Genomic DNA, 20,156 nt, shown 5'->3' with positions numbered 1-20,156 from the left:
CTGCAGAGATTAACAAACAGACATTAGTTTCCCACATTTCCATCATCTTCACATCTTCTGAACCCCCTTTCCTGCCACCCCCAATACTGTGCCCGCTGTGCCCCCAATACTATACTGCTGAAACAGTCCTCCTGGAAATACTACTACCACACAGATAGTGCCCGCTGTGCCCCCAATACTATACTGCAGAAACAGTCCCCCTGGAAATACTGCTACCACACAGATAGTGCCCCAATGCTGTGCCCCCAATACTATACTGCAGAAACAGCCCCCCTGGAAATACTGCTACCACACAGATAGTGCCCCCTTCAACAATTATTGGCACACAATGCTCTAAAAAAATAACTGCGCCCAGACACTAATAGTATAAAGATAATGTTCCCCAAAAATTATTGTACCCCCGCTTAGTACCCGCTGTTGAGCTAATGTCCCCATAATGTATGCCAGTATAAAATACCCCTATATAGTGCCCCAGTAAATGCCCTCATAGTGCTCCTCTCCCCTTCCCCATAGTGCCTACCATAATGTGCCAGTAAAAAAAATGCCCCCTTAGTGCCACCAGATGCAATAATGCCCCCATAATGTGCCAATAAGAATAAAGAACCCTTTAGAGCCCCCACTTCCCCTTAGTGCCCCCAAATAATGCCCCCATAGTGCCGTTCTCCCCTTTAGTGCCCCCATAGTGTCGTTCTCCCCTTTACTGCCCCCCATAGTGCCGTTCTCCCCTTTACTGCCCCCCATAATGCCGTTCTCCCCTTTACTGCCCCCCATAGTGCCGTTCTCCCCTTTACTGCCCCCCATAGTGCCGTTCTCCCCTTTACTGCCCCCCATAGTGCCGTTCTCCCCTTTACTGCCCCCCATAGTGCCGTTCTCCCCTTTAGTGCCCCCATAGTGCCGTTCTCCCCTTTAGTGCCCCCATAGTGCCGTTCTCCCCTTTAGTGCCCCCATAGTGCCGTTCTCCCCTTAGTGCCCCCATAGTGCCGTTCTCCCCTTTAGTGCCCCCATAGTGCCGTTCTCCCCTTTAGTGCCCCCATAGTGCCGTTCTCCCCTTTAGTGCCCCCATAGTGCCGTTCTCCCCTTTAGTGCCCCCATAGTGCCGTTCTCCCCTTTAGTGCCCCCATAGTGCCGTTCTCCCCTTTAGTGCCCCCATAGTGCCGTTCTCCCCTTTAGTGCCCCCATAGTGCCGTTCTCCCCTTTAGTGCCCCCATAGTGCCGTTCTCCCCTTTAGTGCCCCATAGTGCCGTTCTCCCCTTAGTGCCCCCATAGTGCCGTTCTCCCCTTTAGTGCCCCCATAGTGCCGTTCTCCCCTTTAGTGCCCCCATAGTGCCGTTCTCCCCTTTAGTGCCCCCATAGTGCCGTTCTCCCCTTTAGTGCCCCCATAGTGCCGTTCTCCCCTTTAGTGCCCCCATAGTGCCGTTCTCCCCTTTAGTGCCCCCATAGTGCCGTTCTCCCCTTTAGTGCCCCCATAGTGCCGTTCTCCCCTTTAGTGCCCCCATAGTGCCGTTCTCCCCTTTAGTGCCCCCATAGTGCCGTTCTCCCCTTTAGTGCCCCCATAGTGCCGTTCTCCCCTTTAGTGCCCCCATAGTGCCGTTCTCCCCTTTAGTGCCCCCATAGTGCCGTTCTCCCCTTTAGTGCCCCCATAGTGCCGTTCTCCCCTTTAGTGCCCCCATAGTGCCGTTCTCCCCTTTAGTGCCCCCATAGTGCCGTTCTCCCCTTTAGTGCCCCCATAGTGCCGTTCTCCCCTTTAGTGCCCCCATAGTGCCGTTCTCCCCTTTAGTGCCCCCATAGTGCCGTTCTCCCCTTTAGTGCCCCCATAGTGCCGTTCTCCCCTTTAGTGCCCCCATAGTGCCGTTCTCCCCTTTAGTGCCCCCATAGTGCCGTTCTCCCCTTTAGTGCCCCCATAGTGCCGTTCTCCCCTTAGTGCCCCCATAGTGCCGTTCTCCCCTTTAGTGCCCCCATAGTGCCGTTCTCCCCTTTAGTGCCCCCATAGTGCCGTTCTCCCCTTTAGTGCCCCCATAGTGCCGTTCTCCCCTTTAGTGCCCCCATAGTGCCGTTCTCCCCTTTAGTGCCCCCATAGTGCCGTTCTCCCCTTTAGTGCCCCCATAGTGCCGTTCTCCCCTTTAGTGCCCCCATAGTGCCGTTCTCCCCTTTAGTGCCCCCATAGTGCCGTTCTCCCCTTTAGTGCCCCCATAGTGCCGTTCTCCCCCTTTAGTGCCCCCCATAGTGCAGTTCTCCCTCTTTAGTGCCCCCCATAGTGCAGTTCTCCTCTTTAGTGCCCCCCATAGTGCAGTTCTCCCCTTTAGTGCCCCCCATAGTGCAGTTCTCCCCTTTTAGTGCCCCCCATAGTGCAGTTCTCCCCTTTGCCCCCCCCCCCCCCCCCCCCCCCCCTCAAAAAATAAAAATACACCGATACTTACCAGCAGCGATGCGATGCAGCCTCTTCCAGCCCGTGTCCCTGCTGTGTGCTGCCCGGCTAAGGCAGCGCGATGATGACGTCATCACGCCGCCAGAGCCGGCCTCTGATAGGCTGCAGGCATTAGTGCCTGCGGCCTATCAGAAGAACAGGGGAGGGACACACCTCTCCCTCCCCTGCCGCAGCACAGATATGGAGATGAGCGCTTCCACAATGGAAGCGCTTATCTCCTACTGTCCCCCCCGCCGCTGCCGCTACAATTACATCCAGGGCCGCGCCGCCTGTGGTGATCGGCGGTGCGGCCCTGAAGGATAAAAAAAAAAAATAATTTTGCCTGGTTGTTCTAGGGGGGGTCCAGACCCGCTGGACCCCCCCTGTGGGTGCGCCATTGGCTGGAGTGCTGAAGGTTGCTGATCCCTGCACTATAACATGTATGAAGCTCTGCCTGGTGAGCAGTGAAGGGGACGTGGCGCCGCCTCTTTCAGTTAGCTGAGGGCACTGGGATTTGGATCCGCACCTATCTGACATTGTCGGCCTGTACTAAGGATAGGCCAACAATATTATAGTCCCGGATAACTTTAATTTTCCATGCTTTCCCTGGGATCCATCAACAAAATGTAGACTGTCATTTACAGAGCTATATTGTTGGATTATAGAACAGCGGTTTGACTATTGCAAAACTGTTAGTTTAATTCAAGGTAGAAAAGCATAAAAAGAGTTATTGTACAAAGCTTGTATGCAATGTATTTCTTTCATAACATGGTATGTATAACTCGCCTTCAATTTTAGTGGGAACAGTGTTGTTGGTCTCCCTTTTTTGCTAAGGGTTAAAAGTCTGGAGTTAGCTTTGTTGTTGCAATTCGCAGAATAGATACTGTGCCAGTATATAGGGCCCCCATAGTGCATCCCCTCTTCTCCATAGTGGCCCCCATAGTGCTTCCCCTCTTCTCCATAGTGGCCCCCATAGTGCTTCCTCCTCTTCTCCATAGAGCCCCCCCATATTTTGGCAGTATATAGGGCCCCTGTAGCGCTTCCCCTCTTCTCCATAGTACCAATCCATATTGTGCCAGTATATAGGGCCCCCACCCCCCTTCTTGCCACAGTATAAATAATAAAAACAAACACATATACTTACCTTATGCTGCTGTCAGCGATGCAGGCCCCTTCCGGCCTGTGTCCCGCTCTGTATGGCTCAGGCGGCGCGATGACCTCCTCGCACCGCCTGCACTTGCCGCTGATAGGCTGCAGACACTAGGCCTGTAGCCTATCAGAGGAATGGGCAAGGGAGATGCCTCCGCTCCTCCGCACCATTCATCTGTATCGCTGTCCTGAGGCCGGCAATACAGATGAATATGGAGATGAGCGCTTCCACAATGGAAGTGCTCCCCTCCACTCCTGCTGCCTCCGGACAGCTTGGTGGGTCGGATAAAAAGGTCCGCCGGGCCGTAGTTTGCCCATCACTGGGTTAGACCATACACATTAGATTCAGGTTGGCAGAACCCACCAATTTAGTCTGGATTGGAGACTGCTCTCATATGAAATCCTCCACCTCCCCCAGTCTGCTGGCAGTGAAGGATAGGTCATGTTGGGTTTTAACATGTCATTTTATTTTAACCTGTAAAAGACCATTTTTCACTAGTGTACCTTTTTAACGGCTGTTTGATGGGGGCACTCCTGTCTGACGGCCGTTAAAAACAGTCCCATTGATTTCAGTGGGGTCCGCCTGGCTGTGAACATGGCTAAAAATAGGACATGTCTTATATTTTGATGACCGCTATTCACTGGCCGTTAGAAAAACGGCCATATGAAATAGCCCCATTGACCTCAATTGGTTCTAAAAAAATCTTGTGAATTTCGTCTAAGTATGTTCTTGTCTCGTAGGTCCAGCGTGGACACTCCTGACGTGGTGCTAAAGAGGCTGAGTGCCTTGAGCAGAAATGGACCACTATTTGCACTTTCTTTCCTGGCATTCTGGGTGTCATGGGCTCATCCAGGTTTACAGTTCCTCATCTGTCTTTGCCTGTACGACAGTTTCCTCACCATGGTAGACCTGAACCATAATGCCTTGCTGGCAGACCTCGCAGTCTCAGCAGCAGAGAGGACAAGATTGAACTTTCACTGCTCGCTGTTCAGTGCTATTGGCTCCCTGTCTGTGTTTGCCTCTTATACCGTCTGGAATAAAGAAGACTTTTTCTCCTTTCGGATATTCTGTGTCTTCCTAGCAGCTTTGTCCGCCCTTGGATTCACAGTTTCCACTTGGCTGCTCCGGCAGCGCTTTCAAACGGGAGGAAAATCTGCCGAGAGCCAGGATTGCTTATTAAAAGAGTAAGTGAAGCACGGTGCCAAATGGCAAACTGCGGTCGATGTAGCTGAAAAATATTTGAAGGGTTTTCCCATGTGATAATACTTATATCTTATGTCTAGAGCCAACCTATGGTGACCCCCAGTGATCCGTTGTTTGGTTGCATAGCAGCATATCCATCCACCTCCCGTGCAAGAAACTGCAACAAAGCCCAATTCACATGAATAGGGTTGGGTTGCAGATCCCTGCAGAGGGGGGAGGGGGGGGGGTGGAAGCAATGTTGTGCTTTCATGGCTTAAAGAGATGCTGTCCCATCTTTTATCATGTATTTTAGTAACTACTTGCATTCCCCATATAATAATTCTGGAGCATCTATTCTTAGGACTCTATGATGTGTAATTCCTTTATTATTCCTGCTAGAAGTTATGACTGAATTGCTAGAAGTTTGCTGTTAAGGTCCAGATGGGTGTTACCGGTTGGGGACATCACATGTCCACTGGATAGGTGATGAATGCTAGATAGCTTGGCTTGTCAGTGCCATAGACTTTGATAAAAGCAAGGGAGCACATTCTTGATCACTGCTCCATTCACACTCTTTAAAGCCGAAGACTGAGGTTCCCAGTTCTGGCAATTCGTAGGGTCCCTGCGTTTAGACCCCCACCTATCCAGTGGGCAAGTGTAAATTGCTTTAGACCTGAATACCCCTTTAAAGAGGCTTTCCAACACTTTTTAACTGATGGATAGGTCATCCGTATCTGATCATGGGGGTCCGACATCTGGCCCCCCTTCTGATCAGATGTTTGAGAAGGCACCGGCGGTCCTGTGAGCGCCGCAGTCTTTTTTTCGCTGCTTACTCTAGGCCAGTGACGTCACGTTCATCGGTCACATGGCCTAGGCGCAGCTCAGTCCCATTCAAGTGAATAGGGCTGAGTTGCAATGCCAAGCACAGGTGCTATACAATGTACGCTGCTGCCTTCCTAAATAGCTGATCGGCGGGGGTCCAGGTGCCTGACCCCCACCGATCAGATGCTTATGACTAAGGTGCCATTCACACAACAGTATTTTTGTTCTGCATCCGATGTGCATTTTTTGCAGATAGTATGCGGACCCATTCATTTCAATCGCACCGTGTACTGTCCAAATCTGTATGTCGGTGCAAGAAAGATGGAACAGGTCCTATTCTTGTCCATTTTGCGGTCAAGAATAGGCACTCTTGGGTCTGCAAAAAAAAAAACGGATGCAACACGGACGTCGCATGGATGTCATCCGTAAATATTCAAATGGTCATGTGAATTCCCCCTTATTGAGAAGATAGATCCTCACTTACAAAGAGTTGGAAAACACCTTTAATCATAATCTTCCAAAGAGGCCTTTTCCATAAAGCCTCAGTGGTTGGGCTTCTGTACAGCAGTGCTCAGCAGCACACCCTTGGGTGCATATGAGGCGCTTCTGTAAAGGCCTTTTTTGTTTTGTGCTTATATTTGCATTGAAGATATGGAAGATCACACTTGTGTTTGCTACAGAAACGGCATTGCTTGAGTGCAAGTGCACACAGACACCTAGAACATTCCTTACACAACGTTCCGCACAAACACCTCTGGAGGCCTATAGGTCGTTCTCAGGGTTTTACATGCCCCTTGTTTGTTATCGGCTTTTATGTACAGCATGGAGAGAATGTGGCTGTTTTTCAGAAGAGATTAGGATTATAGCAACGCACATAGGAGACACATGGTCAGACTGGTGCAGGCCGCATGTAAAGAAGTGGCTAAGCCCGGATCCCCATGACAACATATCCTACAAGCCAACCAGTCAGTTTGTTCGTACTTCTCATAAGTGACACGTTACTCATCATGGCTATTGTACATGGGCCTCTTGTGTCATCTTAAGTGCTGCTTCTCTGGCAATTATCGTTTTGAGCTTGTGAAATATAAAGGACTGATAAGTCGTCTTGCACAACATCTAGGGAATTCCTACATACACCCTAGGGTGTGTCCCTCAGTATGGAGTTAATGGTCGTCCCAGCTCAAAACTAAATAGAACAAAAGCATCTGAACAGTATCTGATGGAGAATGTCCTATAAAATATAAAATCACCCAAAAATATTAAAGGGGTTTTTCGGGAGTTTAATATTGATGACCTATCCTTGGGAATGGGATACGGCCTTTCCTAAAGATTGATCATCCATATTAAACTGGAAACCTGCTTTACGTGCCCATACACATTAAAGAAATGTCGGCCTCGAGATATTAGCTGGACTGGCTGACTATGTAACGTGTCTTCCAGTTCCCCATCTAAAGTCAAGAGAAAAAGATATTGGGCATGTTGTAATTTCACAGGAGATAAGCCGCTACCAGAGGTATCTGGCATCGCCTTGTTTCCCTCTCAGCTCAGCAAAGTTGAGTGTCCATGTTTATAGGGGAGTCGGAGGGCATAGATGTTGGCTGTACAAGCGTTAGAGCAACAGTTGTCTTAAAGGGAACCCGTCATCAACTTTTTTGTAAGTAGAGTCGACTGAGGGCGGCATAAAGTAGTGAACGATCCACTGATTAAGTGCTCTGTCACTCTTAAAGAGGACCTTTCATCGGTCCAAACATTGTAAGATAACTATCAGGCTGTGTAGAGCGGCGCCCCGGGATCTCACTGCACTTAATATTATTCCGGGGCGCCGCTACGTTCTCCCGCTATGTCTCCCGGTATTTTCGCTGACTTGGTAACATTGGGAGGAGTCTGCCCTGTTTCTCCCTGGGCGTTCCTTCTCCTAGGCTGTAGCGCTGTCCAATCGCAGCGCAGAACTCACAGCCAGGGAGAAGGAACGCCCAGGGAGAAACGGGGCAGACTCCTCCCTGGTGAACCGATAGTAGCAATTACCACAAAGTGCGGGAGAAGGTAACGGGGCCACAGCGGGCGAACAGAACGGCACCCCGGAATAATAGTAAGTGCAGCCAGATCCTGGGGCGCCGCTCTACACAGCCTGATAGTTATCTTACAATGTTTGGACCGATGAAAGGTCCTCTTTAAAGTAAGTGGTTTCCAAGAACCAACATTATAATTATCACAGCCCAGATTTGGAAAAGAGTTACGGCTGCCCCAGAAGAGTCATGGTTAGGGCTCATTCAGACAACCGTAGGTGTTTTGCGGTCAGCAAATTGCGGATCCACAAAACACGGATACCAGCCAGCCCTATGATAGAAATGCCTATTCTTATCTGCAATTGCGAACAAGAATAGGACATGCTCTGTTATTTCTGCGGGGCCACGGAACGGAAGTACGGATGTGAACAGCACACGGTGTGACTACAATAGTCGCAAGTCACTTAGTAAATGTGCCGCATTGTGCTTTACCATAGAAATGACTCGTACATTGAACTGAACCAGCAGGCCTGAAAATGGGGGTCAGCTGCTGGGAATACTGGGTGACTATACATATGATTGAGTTCTAGCCATATTTGTTAGGCTACTTTCACTCTGGCGTTTTGGTTTCCATTTGTGGGATCCGTTCAGGGCTCTCACAAGCGGTCCAAAACGGATCAGTTTTGCCCCAATGCATTCTGAATCTCCATTCCGCTCTGGAGGTCTACACCAAAACGCTGCCTGCAGCATTTTGCTGTCCGCCTGACGAAGCGGAGCCAAGCTTCCGTTACAATAATACAACCGAATACAACCGAATGCATCCGTCATGAACGGATCCGGTTGTATTATGTCTTCTATAGCCATGACTGATCCGTCTTGAACACCATTGAAAGTCAATGGGGGGCGGATCTGTTTTCTATTGTGCCAGATTGTGAGAAAATAGATCCGTCCCCATTGACTTACATTGTGTGCCAGGATGGATCCGTTTTCACTGGCACAATAGAAAACGGATCCGTCCCCTATTGACTTTCAATGGTGTTCAAGACGGATCCGTTATGGCTATAGAAGACCTAATACAACTGGATCCGGATGCATGCGGTTGTATTATTGTAACGGAAGCGTTTTTGCAGATCCATGATCCTCAAAAAACTCTAGTGTAAAAGTAGCCTTACCTGGGAAAGCAGGGTGACAATTCATAAGGGGCAGTAATGCTAAGAAATAGGTATTATTAGCATTGTCACTGATCAGTCCATAGTCTGCTGATATACAGAATGTTCTCTTACATAGATTTTCTTCCCTTAGATTATACGTTGATGAGCCCTCTGATTCCCACGAAAAAAACATCACCCTCCTGGAATACCTCAAGCAGCTGTCAAGACAGCGAAATTTTCTGTGGTTTGTCTGCATGAACCTGGTACAGGTAAGATAATTCTGTGTTGTCTGTACTGATCCCTATTATAAAAGTGTAACGATAACACCTAGGCACATAGAGGCACCAGGCTTATTGACTTTGTCTGGATACATCATTAAAGGGGTTGTCTCACTTCAGTAAATGGCATTTATCATGTAGAGAAAGTTAATACAAGGCACTTACTAATGTATTGTGATTGCCCACATTGCCTCCTTTGCTGGCTGGATTCATTTTCCCATCATATTATACACTGCTCCTATCCAGGGGTTACGACCACTCTGCAATCCATCAGCGGTGGTCATGCTTGCACACTATAGGATAAAGCACCAGCCTCTCTGGCGGCCGTGACAGTGGGAGCACCGGTGATCATGCATGTGCAGCAGCACCATCCTGACCACCTTGTATTTGCGCTGCAGTGGTGGCTGTAACGGTTATCTGGGGCCCCGCAGTGCAGCTGAATACATATGTTGATTGTTTGCTTCACCCTCTCTGTTCTCCCACTTCTGCTTGGATGTACACCATAAGGCCTCTTTCACACTACCGTTTTTTTTTTTTTGCGTTCCCTATACGGTCCATATACGGAACCATTCATTTCAATGGTTCCGCAAAAAAAACGGAATGTGTTTCGTATGCATTCCATTTCCGTTTTTCCGTTCCGTTAAGAGATAGAACATGTCCTATTATTGCCCGCAAATCACGGTCCGTGGCTCCATTCAAGTCAATGGGTCCGCCAAAAAAACGGAACACATACGGGAATGCATCCGTATGTCTTCTGTTTCTGTTCCGTTTTTTCTGAACCATCTATTGAAAATGTTATGCCCAGCCCAATTTTTTCTATGTAATTACTGTATATGCCATACGGAAGAACGGAAACGGAAACACAACGGAAGAAAAAAAAAACAGAACAACGGATCCGTGAAAAACGGACCGCAAAACACTGAAATCGACATACTGTAGTGTGAAAGAGGCCTTAGGCTGAGTCCACATCACATTTTTGTCAAAGGTTTGACCTCATGCACACGACCGTGCTGTTTTTTGCGGTCCGCAAAAGAACTGAAGCAGTCTGTGTTGCCTTCCGCAATTTGCGGAAACGGAACGGGCGCCGGCAATATAAATGCCTATTCTTGTCCGCAAAGCGGACATGTTATATTTTTTATACGGGGCTGCGGAACGGGGCCACGGATGCGGACAGCACACTTTTGCGGCCCCATTGAAGTGAATGGGTCCGCATCCGAGCCGCCAAAACGGCGGCTCGGATGCGGACCCAAAGAACGGTCGTGTGCATGAGGCCTTTAACGTATACATTAATGGATGCCTCAGGCAGAGGCCATACAGTGGCACCTGTCCCTATAGAGTTCCATCATTATTTTGCACGATTCGCAGGATGGAAAAGTGCAGCACACCACGTTTTTCCATACTGCAAAATCCAGCAAAAAATAGAGCTGTATGGTACGGTAAACGTAAGACCGAACACTTTATTTGACCCAATAAAGGATATGCTTCTAAGCTGCTGCTGCTTCTTTTTTTTTTTGCAGGTTTTTCATTGTCATTTCAACAGTAATTTCTTCCCCCTCTTCCTGGAGCATTTGTTGTCAGACAGAATCTCTGTTTCTACTGGATCTTTTTTACTTGGTAAGTAAACTGAGCAGAGACCAAGCGGTGAGTGTCGTCAGCAGCCTTTTTCAATTGGACTATGTCGATGTCTAATACAGGTGTGAACAAGCCTTAAAGTGTTTGTCACTAGAATTTTCAGTATTAAACTAGCTGACATTAGCGATGTGCTAATGTCAGCTGCACCTACTCTGCTATTCTAATGGTTATCCGTGCCCCCGTAACTGTAGAATTCTTACTTTTATAATATGCAAATGAGCCTCCAGGAGCAGGGGTGGGGGGGGGTGGGGCGCGTAGCTCCTGCTCCTAGAGGCTCCCGTCTCCCAACTCAAGTCACACCTTCCAAGTGTTGATTGACAGGGCCAGGCATCGTTCGCATCCTTCTGCCTGCCCTGTGCCCTGAGGAAATCTCACGCCATTCTGTATTCTGCACAGGCGCGGTGAGGAAGCTGGCAGTCTGCGAGCGTCCTCCCCTCACCGCGCCTGCGCAGAATACCGAACGGCGCGAGATTTCCCCAGGGCACAGGGCAGGCAGAAGGATGCAAACCATGTCTGGCCCTGACAATCAACACTTGGAAGGCGTGACTTTTGTCTCTGAAAAAACGGATCCGGCATCATTGACTTACGTTGTGACTCATGACGGATCCGTCTTGCTGCGCATCCCAGGAAGCACTGAAAAATGCTGCTTGCAGCGCTTTTGTGTGCGTCATAGGAACACAATGAGACGGAATACATTCTGGTATACTCGGTTCCCTTCAGTTTAGTTTTGTCCCAATTGACAATGAATGGGGAAAAAACGGAAGCGTTTTCCTCCAGTTTTGAGATCCTATGACTGATCTCCATAGCGGAAAGGGAAAGCGCAGATGTGAAATTAGCCTTGGTTTTATGGTGTACAGCAAAATGTAATGCATTTTTATATATAATTAGCAAAATAATTTTCTTTTTCCTTCCTCTTGCCAGGTATCTCATACATTGCTCCCCATTTAAATAACATGTATTTCCTCTCGCTGTGTCGGAAGTATGGCGTTTACAGCGTTGTGCGCTGGCTGTTCATTGTCAAGCTGGCGCTCAGTGTAATCATGCTCCTAGCGGGACCGGACCAGATATATCTACTGTGTATATTTATAGCCAGGTTTGTATTTTCTCACACTCCCTATCTTTATATCCATCTTGCTACCTCTCTGTCTTCCTTCTCAGCCTAGGCTCTCCTTATATCTCTACCTCGGGGGGTCTCTCTCTATCTCTATCTATCGTGGGGGGTCATTGGGGTTTCATTATATTGAATGGGGAGGCACTGGGGGTCTTTACACTACGTGGGAGGGGGGGCACTACTAAATGATGAGGTGACGGTTTTATTGGTACCATTTTGTGGGACATACGCCTTTTGATCACTTGATGTTGCACTTTTTGTGATGTAAGGTGACAAAAATAGCTTTTTTTGACAGTTTTTATTTATTTATTTTATGGTGTTTATCGGACTGGGTAGATCATGTGATATTTTTATAGAGCCGACCGTCATGGACGCAGCAATACCAAATATGTCTATTTTAGAAAAAAAAATTCAGTTTAACATTTTTTTTTTTATTCCTTACTTGGGGAATTTTTTATTTTTTTTTTTACATGTGAAACCTTTTTATATTTTAACACTTTTTTTTTTTATTTTACACTTTGCATCCCCCATAAGATCATACAAGACCTCTGGGGGACATTTAACTTCCCTTATTATTATTTTTTTAACTATTGATTTCTCCTGTAATGGGCTGACATAGTAGCCCCAGTTACAGGGAAAATACACCCCCCAGAGGGTCTGTACAGCCTCAGTGCAGGGCTGATCGAGGTCTGTGAAAGACCCAACAGCTCCTGCACTCTCCCGATCCTGGCGAGCGCTGTGTATACAGCGATCTCGAAGGCAGGGACACCTGGGAACAGGCGATTAGCATGCAGCTGCGATCTCTGAATGGACGTTCAGAAACGTCTATTGTGAGATAGAGAACCACCTCCCAGACGTTTATAGTTAAAATATTTTAAAAAAAGTTAGCCCATATGGTGAATGATATAACAGAAAAAAAAGGCTGAATTGTCATTTTTTTTTTTAAATCAATTTATCTCCCAAGAAGATTGAATAAAGTGATCATCATACACCCCCCAAAATGGCATTGTCAAAATAGACAGATTGTCCCTCAAATGAGCCCCCACACATCTCCGTAGACATAAATATTAAAAAGTTATGGGGGTCACCGGGGAGCAGGGGTTCTGTTAGGGTTGCCGCTATTCCCAACAAAAAATAAGTTACACAAAATAAAAAGGTTGGTGCGTGTATTTGTTTTATTTAGTCTCTGTTTTTTTAAATGATTCTGCTGGGATTCGAACTCACATCCATCTACATTAAAAGCAAAAACTTTAACCACTGAGCTATAGAGCGTTATGTTACCCTGCTGTGAATATATTATGGCCAAAAACTTCACCACATATTATGCATTCATATATATTGGAAGTATGATTTTTTATATATATATATATATATATATATATATATATATATATATATATATATACATATATATATATATATATATATATATACACACAGTACAGACCAAAAGTTTGGACACACCGATCATAATAATGCAGACGGAGGCTCCGTTCAGAACGGATCCATCTGCATTATATTGGCAAAAAAAAGCTAAGTGTGAAATTAGCCTGAGCGGATCCGTCCAGACTTTTACATTGAAAGTCAATGGGGGACGGATCCGCTTGAAGATTGAGCCATATTGTGGCATCTTCAAACGGATCCGTCCCCATTGACTTACATTGTAGGTCTGGACGGATCCGCACGGCCAGGCGGACACCCGAACGCTGCAAGCAGCGTTCAAGTGTCCGCCTGCTGAGCGGAGCGGAGGCTGAACGCCGCCAGACTGATGCAGTCTGAGCGGATCCGCATCCATTCAGACTGCATCAGGGCTGGACGGAAGCGTTCGGGTCCGCTCGTGAGTCCCTTCAAACATAGCTCACGAGCGGACAGCCGAACGCTAGTGTGAAAGTAGCCTAACACATGTGGAATTATATACATAACAAAAAAGTGTGAAACAACTGAAAATATGTCATATGTCAGATGAGCTTCAAGAGGTAGTCACCTGAAATGGTCTTCCAACAGTCTTGAAGGAGTTCCCAGAGATGCTTAGCACTTGTTGGCCCTTTTGCCTTCACTCTGCGGTCCAGCTCACCCCAAAACATCTCGATTGGGTTCAGGTCCGGTGACTGTGGAGGCCAGGTCATCTGGCGCAGCACCCCATCACTCTCCTTCTTGGTCAAATAGCCCCTACACAGCCTGGAGGTGTGTTTGGGGTAATTTTCCTGTTGAGAAATAAATGATGGTCCAACTAAACGCAAACCGGATGGAATAGCATGCCGCTGCAAGATGCTGTAGTAGCCATGCTGGTTAAGTATGCCTTCAATTTTGAATAAATCCCCAACTGTGTCACCAGCAAAGCACCCCCACACCATCACACCTCCTCCTCCATGCTTCACGGTGGGAACCAGGCATGTAGAGTCCATCCGTTCACCTTTTCTGCGTCGCACAAAGACACGGTGGTTAGAACCTAAGATCTCAAATTTGGACTCATCAGACCAAAGCACAGATTTCCACTGGTCTAATGTTCATTCCTTGTGTTCTTTAGCCCAAACAAGTCTCTTCTGCTTGTTGCCTGTCCTTAGCAGTGGTTTCCTAGCAGATATTCTACCATGAAGGCCTGATTCACACAGTCTCCTCCTAACAGTTGTTCTAGAGATGTGTCTGCTGCTAGAACTCTGTGTGGCATTGACCTGGTCTCTAATCTGAGCTGCTGTTAACCTGCGATTTCTGAGGCTGGTGACTCGGATGAACTTATCCTCCGCAGCAGAGGTGACTCGCGGTCCGCATGTGAGCCAGTTTCTTTGTAGCACTTGATGGTTTTTGTGACTGCACTTGGGGACACTTTCAAAGTTTTCCCAATTTTTTGGACTGACTGACCTTTATTTCTTAAAGTAATGATGGCCACTCGTTTTTCTTTACTTAGCTGCTTTTTTCTTGCCATAATACAAATTCTAACAGTCTATTCAGTAGGACTATCAGCTGTGTATCCACCAGACTTCTCCACAACGCAACTGATGGTCCTAACCCCATTTATAAGGCAAGAAATCCCACTTATTAAACCTGACAGGGCACACCTGTGAAGTGAAAACCATTTCAGGTTGAAGCTCATCAAGAGAATGCCAAGAGTGTGCAAAGCAGTAATCAAAGCAAAAGGTGGCTACTTTGAAGAACCTAGAATATGACATATTTTCAGTTGTTTCACACTTTTGTGTTATGTATATAATTCCACATGTGTTCATTCATAGTTTTGATACCTTCAGTGTGAATCTACAATTTTCATAGTCATGAAAATAAAGAAAACTCTTTGAATGAGAAGGTGTGTCCAAACTTTTGGTCTGTACTGTGTGTATGTGTAATATATAATTATTATTTTTTTTTGGAATTACAAAAAAATATATAAAATTATACTTTTGCTGTATAGGAATCCCTAATACATGAGAAACTACTATGAGGTTTTTCTACCACAGCTTACCATTGAGCTCTGTAGCTCAGTGGTTAAGCTTCTTGCCTTTAATGTAGAAGGTTGCGAGTTCAAATCCCGAAATATAGGCTAAGGCTACTTCCACACTAGCAGCAGACATGTCGTAGTTTTATTCCGGCCACCTCTCAACATGTTTGCCGCGCTGCCGCCGAAACTCCGGCCCGCCCCCATTATAGTCAATAGGGCCGGAGCGGACCTCCGAAGGCCGCCGCTAGTGTGAAAAAATAAATAAAATATTGTAGTTTAAATACAAAAAAAATAATGAAAAAAAAATACAAAATTCTACATCTTAAAAACAATGTCAAAATTGCTGTTTTGTTTCTTTTTCTTTTTTGGTCACTTCATCTCCCCAAAAATGCAATAAAAGGTTAATAAAAAGCTCAGTCGATGGAAAAATAAAAATATTATGGGTCTTTGAATTCAGCAACTCAAAAAAAAATTTTTATACGTTTTTATTGTGCAAAAGTAGAAAAACATTGATAGAAATGAGTTATTGGTGTAATTGTACTTTCTCGGTGAAGATGAATAAAATCGGTGTTTGATTAGAACCTCCTAGTTTAACAGTTAACATGCCAGTAACCACAGTCCATCATTATCTCTGTGCAGCAATCGTGTTTTCACTGAAGGGACTTGTAAACTACTAAACCTGGTGGTCACCGACCTGGTGGATGAAGACTTTGTGCTAAACCACAGAAAACAGGCGGCCTCTGCGCTAATGTTTGGAATGATAGCTTTGGTTACTAAACCTGGCCAAACCTTGGCTCCTCTCATTGGCACATGGTTGCTGTGCGTCTATACAGGTAAGTCCAGAACAGAACCAGATTTACAAACCCTTCTTTATACTTAAACAGTGTAAACTTATCCCAGGCAGCCAAAATGATCAGTATTTCAATGCAGCACAATATGCTGCCCCAGCAGAACCAAATACCACAGTGCGGCACAATATACTGCCCCAGCAGAACCAACCACAGTGCAGCACAATATACTGCCACAGCAGAAGCCAAATACCACAGTGCAGCACAATATACTGCCCCAGCAGAACCAACCACAGTGCAGCACAATATACTGCCCCAGCAGAACCAACCACAGTGCAGCACAATATACTGCCCCAGCAGAGCCAAATACCACAGTGCGGCACAATATACTGCCCCAGCAGAGCCAAATACCACAGTGCAGCACAATATACTGCCCCAGCAGAACCAAATACCACAGTGCGGCACAATATACTGCCCCAGCAGAACCAAATACCACAGTGCAGCACAATATACTGTCCCAGCAGAACCAAATACCACAGTGTGGCACAATATACTGTCCCAGCAGAACCAAATACCACAGTGCGGCACAATATACTGCCCCAGCAGAATCAGATACCACAGTGCAGCACAATATACTGCCCCAGCAGAACCAAATACCACAGTGCAGCACAATATACTGCCCCAGCAGAACCAAGTACCACAGTGCAGCACAATATACTGCCCCAGCAACATAAATTACCTCCCAAGAATCTGCCCCTCTGTGGTGGCCAACGCTGGCTGCCACATTCCATCCTCCTACTCCGCTTGCCTCAGGATGCACCTGTGGCTACCGGCCAATTACATGAGTATTAAATGTGTACTACTGTGGCTGGTGACTGAGGAGGGCTTAGGAGTTCCCCCTGGGCATCAGCCCACTATGGCCACCCCTGGGGACTGAGTAGCAATATCAGCTAAGGTTTTGTTCTTTCCAGAAAAATGCAAGCCTTTTTTCCTTTTCTAATCTGAAATGGCTCTTCATCTGATTGGCGCAGGTCTAACAGCCTGCACCCTCACCCGCAGTAACTCCAGCGCCGCAAACTACAACACCATCCATTGTGTGCTAGTCGAGTAGATAGGAGCTGGTTACTGCTGCGTTACTCCCAGTTCTTTGCAATGCCCACATGCATGTCCCTGCACGTGCTGCGAATAGTCCTCTGCGGAATGGTGTACAGAAAATCCACAGCATTTGAATGAGATTGAAACAAAATATCATCCACATGCTGAATAAAAAAATTGCATAAAACCACAGCTTGTAAGTTTATTCTACAGATTCCTGCTGCCGATTCCACCATTAGGATGCCTTCCGCAGCAGAATCTGGATGTAACTGACGAGTGCTTTTGATGTGGTTTTCCCAGTTTCCGCATATTGAATCTCTTCCTGGGATGTCCATATTAGATTGGAGGGGCTTGACTCATGGAAGCGGTGTATCGTCTTCCTTCTGTACAGCGGGCTGTGTCTACTTGGTGGCGGGGCAGGGGGCTGTGTCTACTTGGTGGCGGGGCAGGGGGCTGTGTCTACTTGGTGGCGGGGCAGGGGGCTGTGTCTACTTGGTGGCGGGGCAGGGGGCTGTGTCTACTTGGTGGCGGGGCAGGGGGCTGTGTCTACTTGGTGGCGGGGCAGGGGGTCGCAGCTTTGTCCTATTTGCTTGCAATGGCCAAAGCTGCGACCAATCCCTTGCATTTCCGCTCCTAAGTAGGCACTGTGCAGGTAGCTGCCCCTGTGCCGGAGGCCGCAGCACCCACACGAGCGCTGAGGCCCCTTCAAGCAGCTTTTTACTGTACCTCTGGCCTCACGGATAGGCCATTAATATGCTAAGATGGTTAAACTTCAAAGGGTTGTCTATAATTTGCTTCTGGAAGATCAATACAATACAGAATGTATTCTATACGATATATAATATGTGGACTGGAAAGCGCACACGTTAACTTCCATGCATTTATTTGGTTGCAGGATATGACATCTTCCAGAGGGACGCAATGAATAATATCAATGCGGAGCCGCAGATGGAGCCAAGCAGTGTACTGACAGCCACTCTCCGGCAGGGATGCTTTTACCTCCTGGTATTCATCCCCATCACTTGTGCTCTCCTCCAGATTATTACCTGGTCACATTTTACTCTACGTGGAAAGCGTCTGTTAGCCGTGAAAGCTTATCGTCAGGCTCAGCCTCAAAACGTTCTTCCTCAGGACGTCAAAAATATATGAGGGACAGTAGGGGATGATTCTGTAATCCTTCTCTACTGGTATCATAGCACAAGGTATGAGAACATGGCACATATGTGACCTCCTGAAGCGATCGTGGCCTCTAGCACTGGTCACTACACCATAAAAAAAAAAAAAGCCAACTTCCTTAACTGACGTTCCAAAGGGAAAGGTCATGACGGACATCATCATGACTTTCTGGGTATGAGGACCAATTACTCTGATGTTCAGGGGTCAACCTGTAGCCCATTCTATGTTCCATTCCTTTTTAATGGAAAAATATAAAGAGTTACTAAACCCTCAAAGGAGTGGGTGATGGCAAAAACAGAAAGCCCATACTTAGGGGCAAGCATAGGGCTTGCACAAATTTTTCAAAAAAAGTTTGATCACTTTCCTGGTCTCTTTCATATTCTTCTGGGGGCCTGAGATGGCGGAGCTTAGAATATGGTTTCCATTGCAGGCAGCAACCTAAGTTGCCTTTTCCGAAACCTCCCGTTGCACTAGAACTGAAGGGGAAAACCATGAAGATGCCATTAGGGATACACATTAATAACTTTTTTAGGCTTTACGGGTTTCCTGTGGGACAGAACGTGATCAGCATTGGTATTTTAATTTGTGTCCCTTTTAAGTAGACTGCACCACTGATAGCAGACAACAAATGGTCGCCGTTTACTCTGGATGATATACCATGAAACTTTTTTTTTATTATTTTTATTATAATGGCCAGCTACGATCATTACTTGCTGGCAGGTAATGATTCAGAAAGACAGTGTGGCCTAACTACCTGGAAATATATTGGTGATCCGCTTGACGTACAGGCGCCGACGTGATTTATGTGATTCATTCATCTTACAATGAGCAGGTGCAATAGTTTTATCAATGTGATTTGTTTACAGATATGTGAAAACAGCCATTTGTACGGTGATGGACGGTTCGATGGGGGGGGGGGGGGTTTCCACGCAAGAATGTACTGCAGTCATTCAAAGGGTCCATGTTACTGTGTATTCTGCGAGTTGTCATTTCAGGTTGCCTAGCAACCACTTGACTTCTCACCAGGTGACTACACGGAATTACAAGTACAGATTACGATAGGACTTGTCATTTGCTATACATTAGATTTGCCCCTCCACTGTACACAGGCTTGTTTTAACCCTCCCGCTGAAGAAGCCGGAAACTTAGGATAATGGCACAGTCGGAAAATATACATGAATGAATATGTCAAGAAAAAAGCGGGATGAATGAAAGTGAGGAAATCTGTAGGTTAGGCTACTTTCACACTGGCGTTTTGGCTTTCTGTTTCTGAGATCCGTTCAGGGCTCTCACAAGCGGTCCGAAACGGATCAGAAGTGGCCCCATAGAAGTGAATGGAGCTGCGTGAAATACACATCCCCAAGTAAGTGTGGATGCGATGCGTTTTTCACGGATGGTTGCTAACAGATGTTTGTATACATTCAGTTTTTTATCACGTGCATGCAAAACGCATTAAATTGCATTGTACCTGCGCGATAAAAACTGAATGCGATCGCAGGCAAAACTGAATGACTTTGCCTGCGAAATCGGGCCTTTTTCACTGAACGCAATCCGGACACGCTCGTCTGCAAGGGGCCTAAGGCCTGTTTCACACCTGCGTTAATGGTTCCGGCAGGCTGTTTCAGAAGAGGAACAGCCTGCCGGATCCGTAACTACCGTGTGCAGCTGTGCGTGGCAGGAAATCCGTCCTGACCCATTCACTATAATGGGGACCAGCAGAGACCCCTGCCGGAACCATTAATGCCAGTGTGAAACAGGCCTAAGCAAGATATTGGGTGATCTAAATACATAACTATACATTTTGTCAGTTTTTTTACTATTGTGCATTTACCATGAATTGAAATGTCACATTGTCATCTTCTGCTTTGAACCATAACTTTATCATGTTGATTGTATCGGCCTTAAAGGGGCTGTCCCGTGCAGCGTTATGC

The 20,156-nt window shown here is 46.7% G+C and overlaps 1 protein-coding gene across 2 annotated transcripts in view; it reads left to right on the top strand.

The window, feature by feature from the left end:
* The window catches only part of MFSD13A (major facilitator superfamily domain containing 13A), a 42,065-nt gene extending 22,660 nt beyond the window's left edge, over nucleotides 1–19,405 (top strand). For both annotated transcript variants that reach the window (XM_044297744.1, XM_044297743.1), the window contains exons 4-9: nucleotides 4,295–4,738; nucleotides 8,867–8,984; nucleotides 10,511–10,607; nucleotides 11,547–11,718; nucleotides 15,806–15,999; nucleotides 17,945–19,405. In XM_044297744.1, coding sequence (XP_044153679.1) covers nucleotides 4,295–4,738; nucleotides 8,867–8,984; nucleotides 10,511–10,607; nucleotides 11,547–11,718; nucleotides 15,806–15,999; nucleotides 17,945–18,198 — 1,279 coding nt within the window. In that variant the 3' untranslated portion in view covers nucleotides 18,199–19,405. The remainder of the gene's footprint in view (nucleotides 1–4,294; nucleotides 4,739–8,866; nucleotides 8,985–10,510; nucleotides 10,608–11,546; nucleotides 11,719–15,805; nucleotides 16,000–17,944) is intronic.
* Nucleotides 19,406–20,156: the final 751 nt, after the last annotated feature.

Source organism: Bufo gargarizans, chromosome 6 (assembly GCF_014858855.1).
Source record: "Bufo gargarizans isolate SCDJY-AF-19 chromosome 6, ASM1485885v1, whole genome shotgun sequence".
NCBI lineage: Eukaryota > Metazoa > Chordata > Amphibia > Anura > Bufonidae > Bufo > Bufo gargarizans.
Note: the sequence above shows the minus strand (reverse complement) of the source record. Positions and strands in the feature narration are given on the sequence as shown.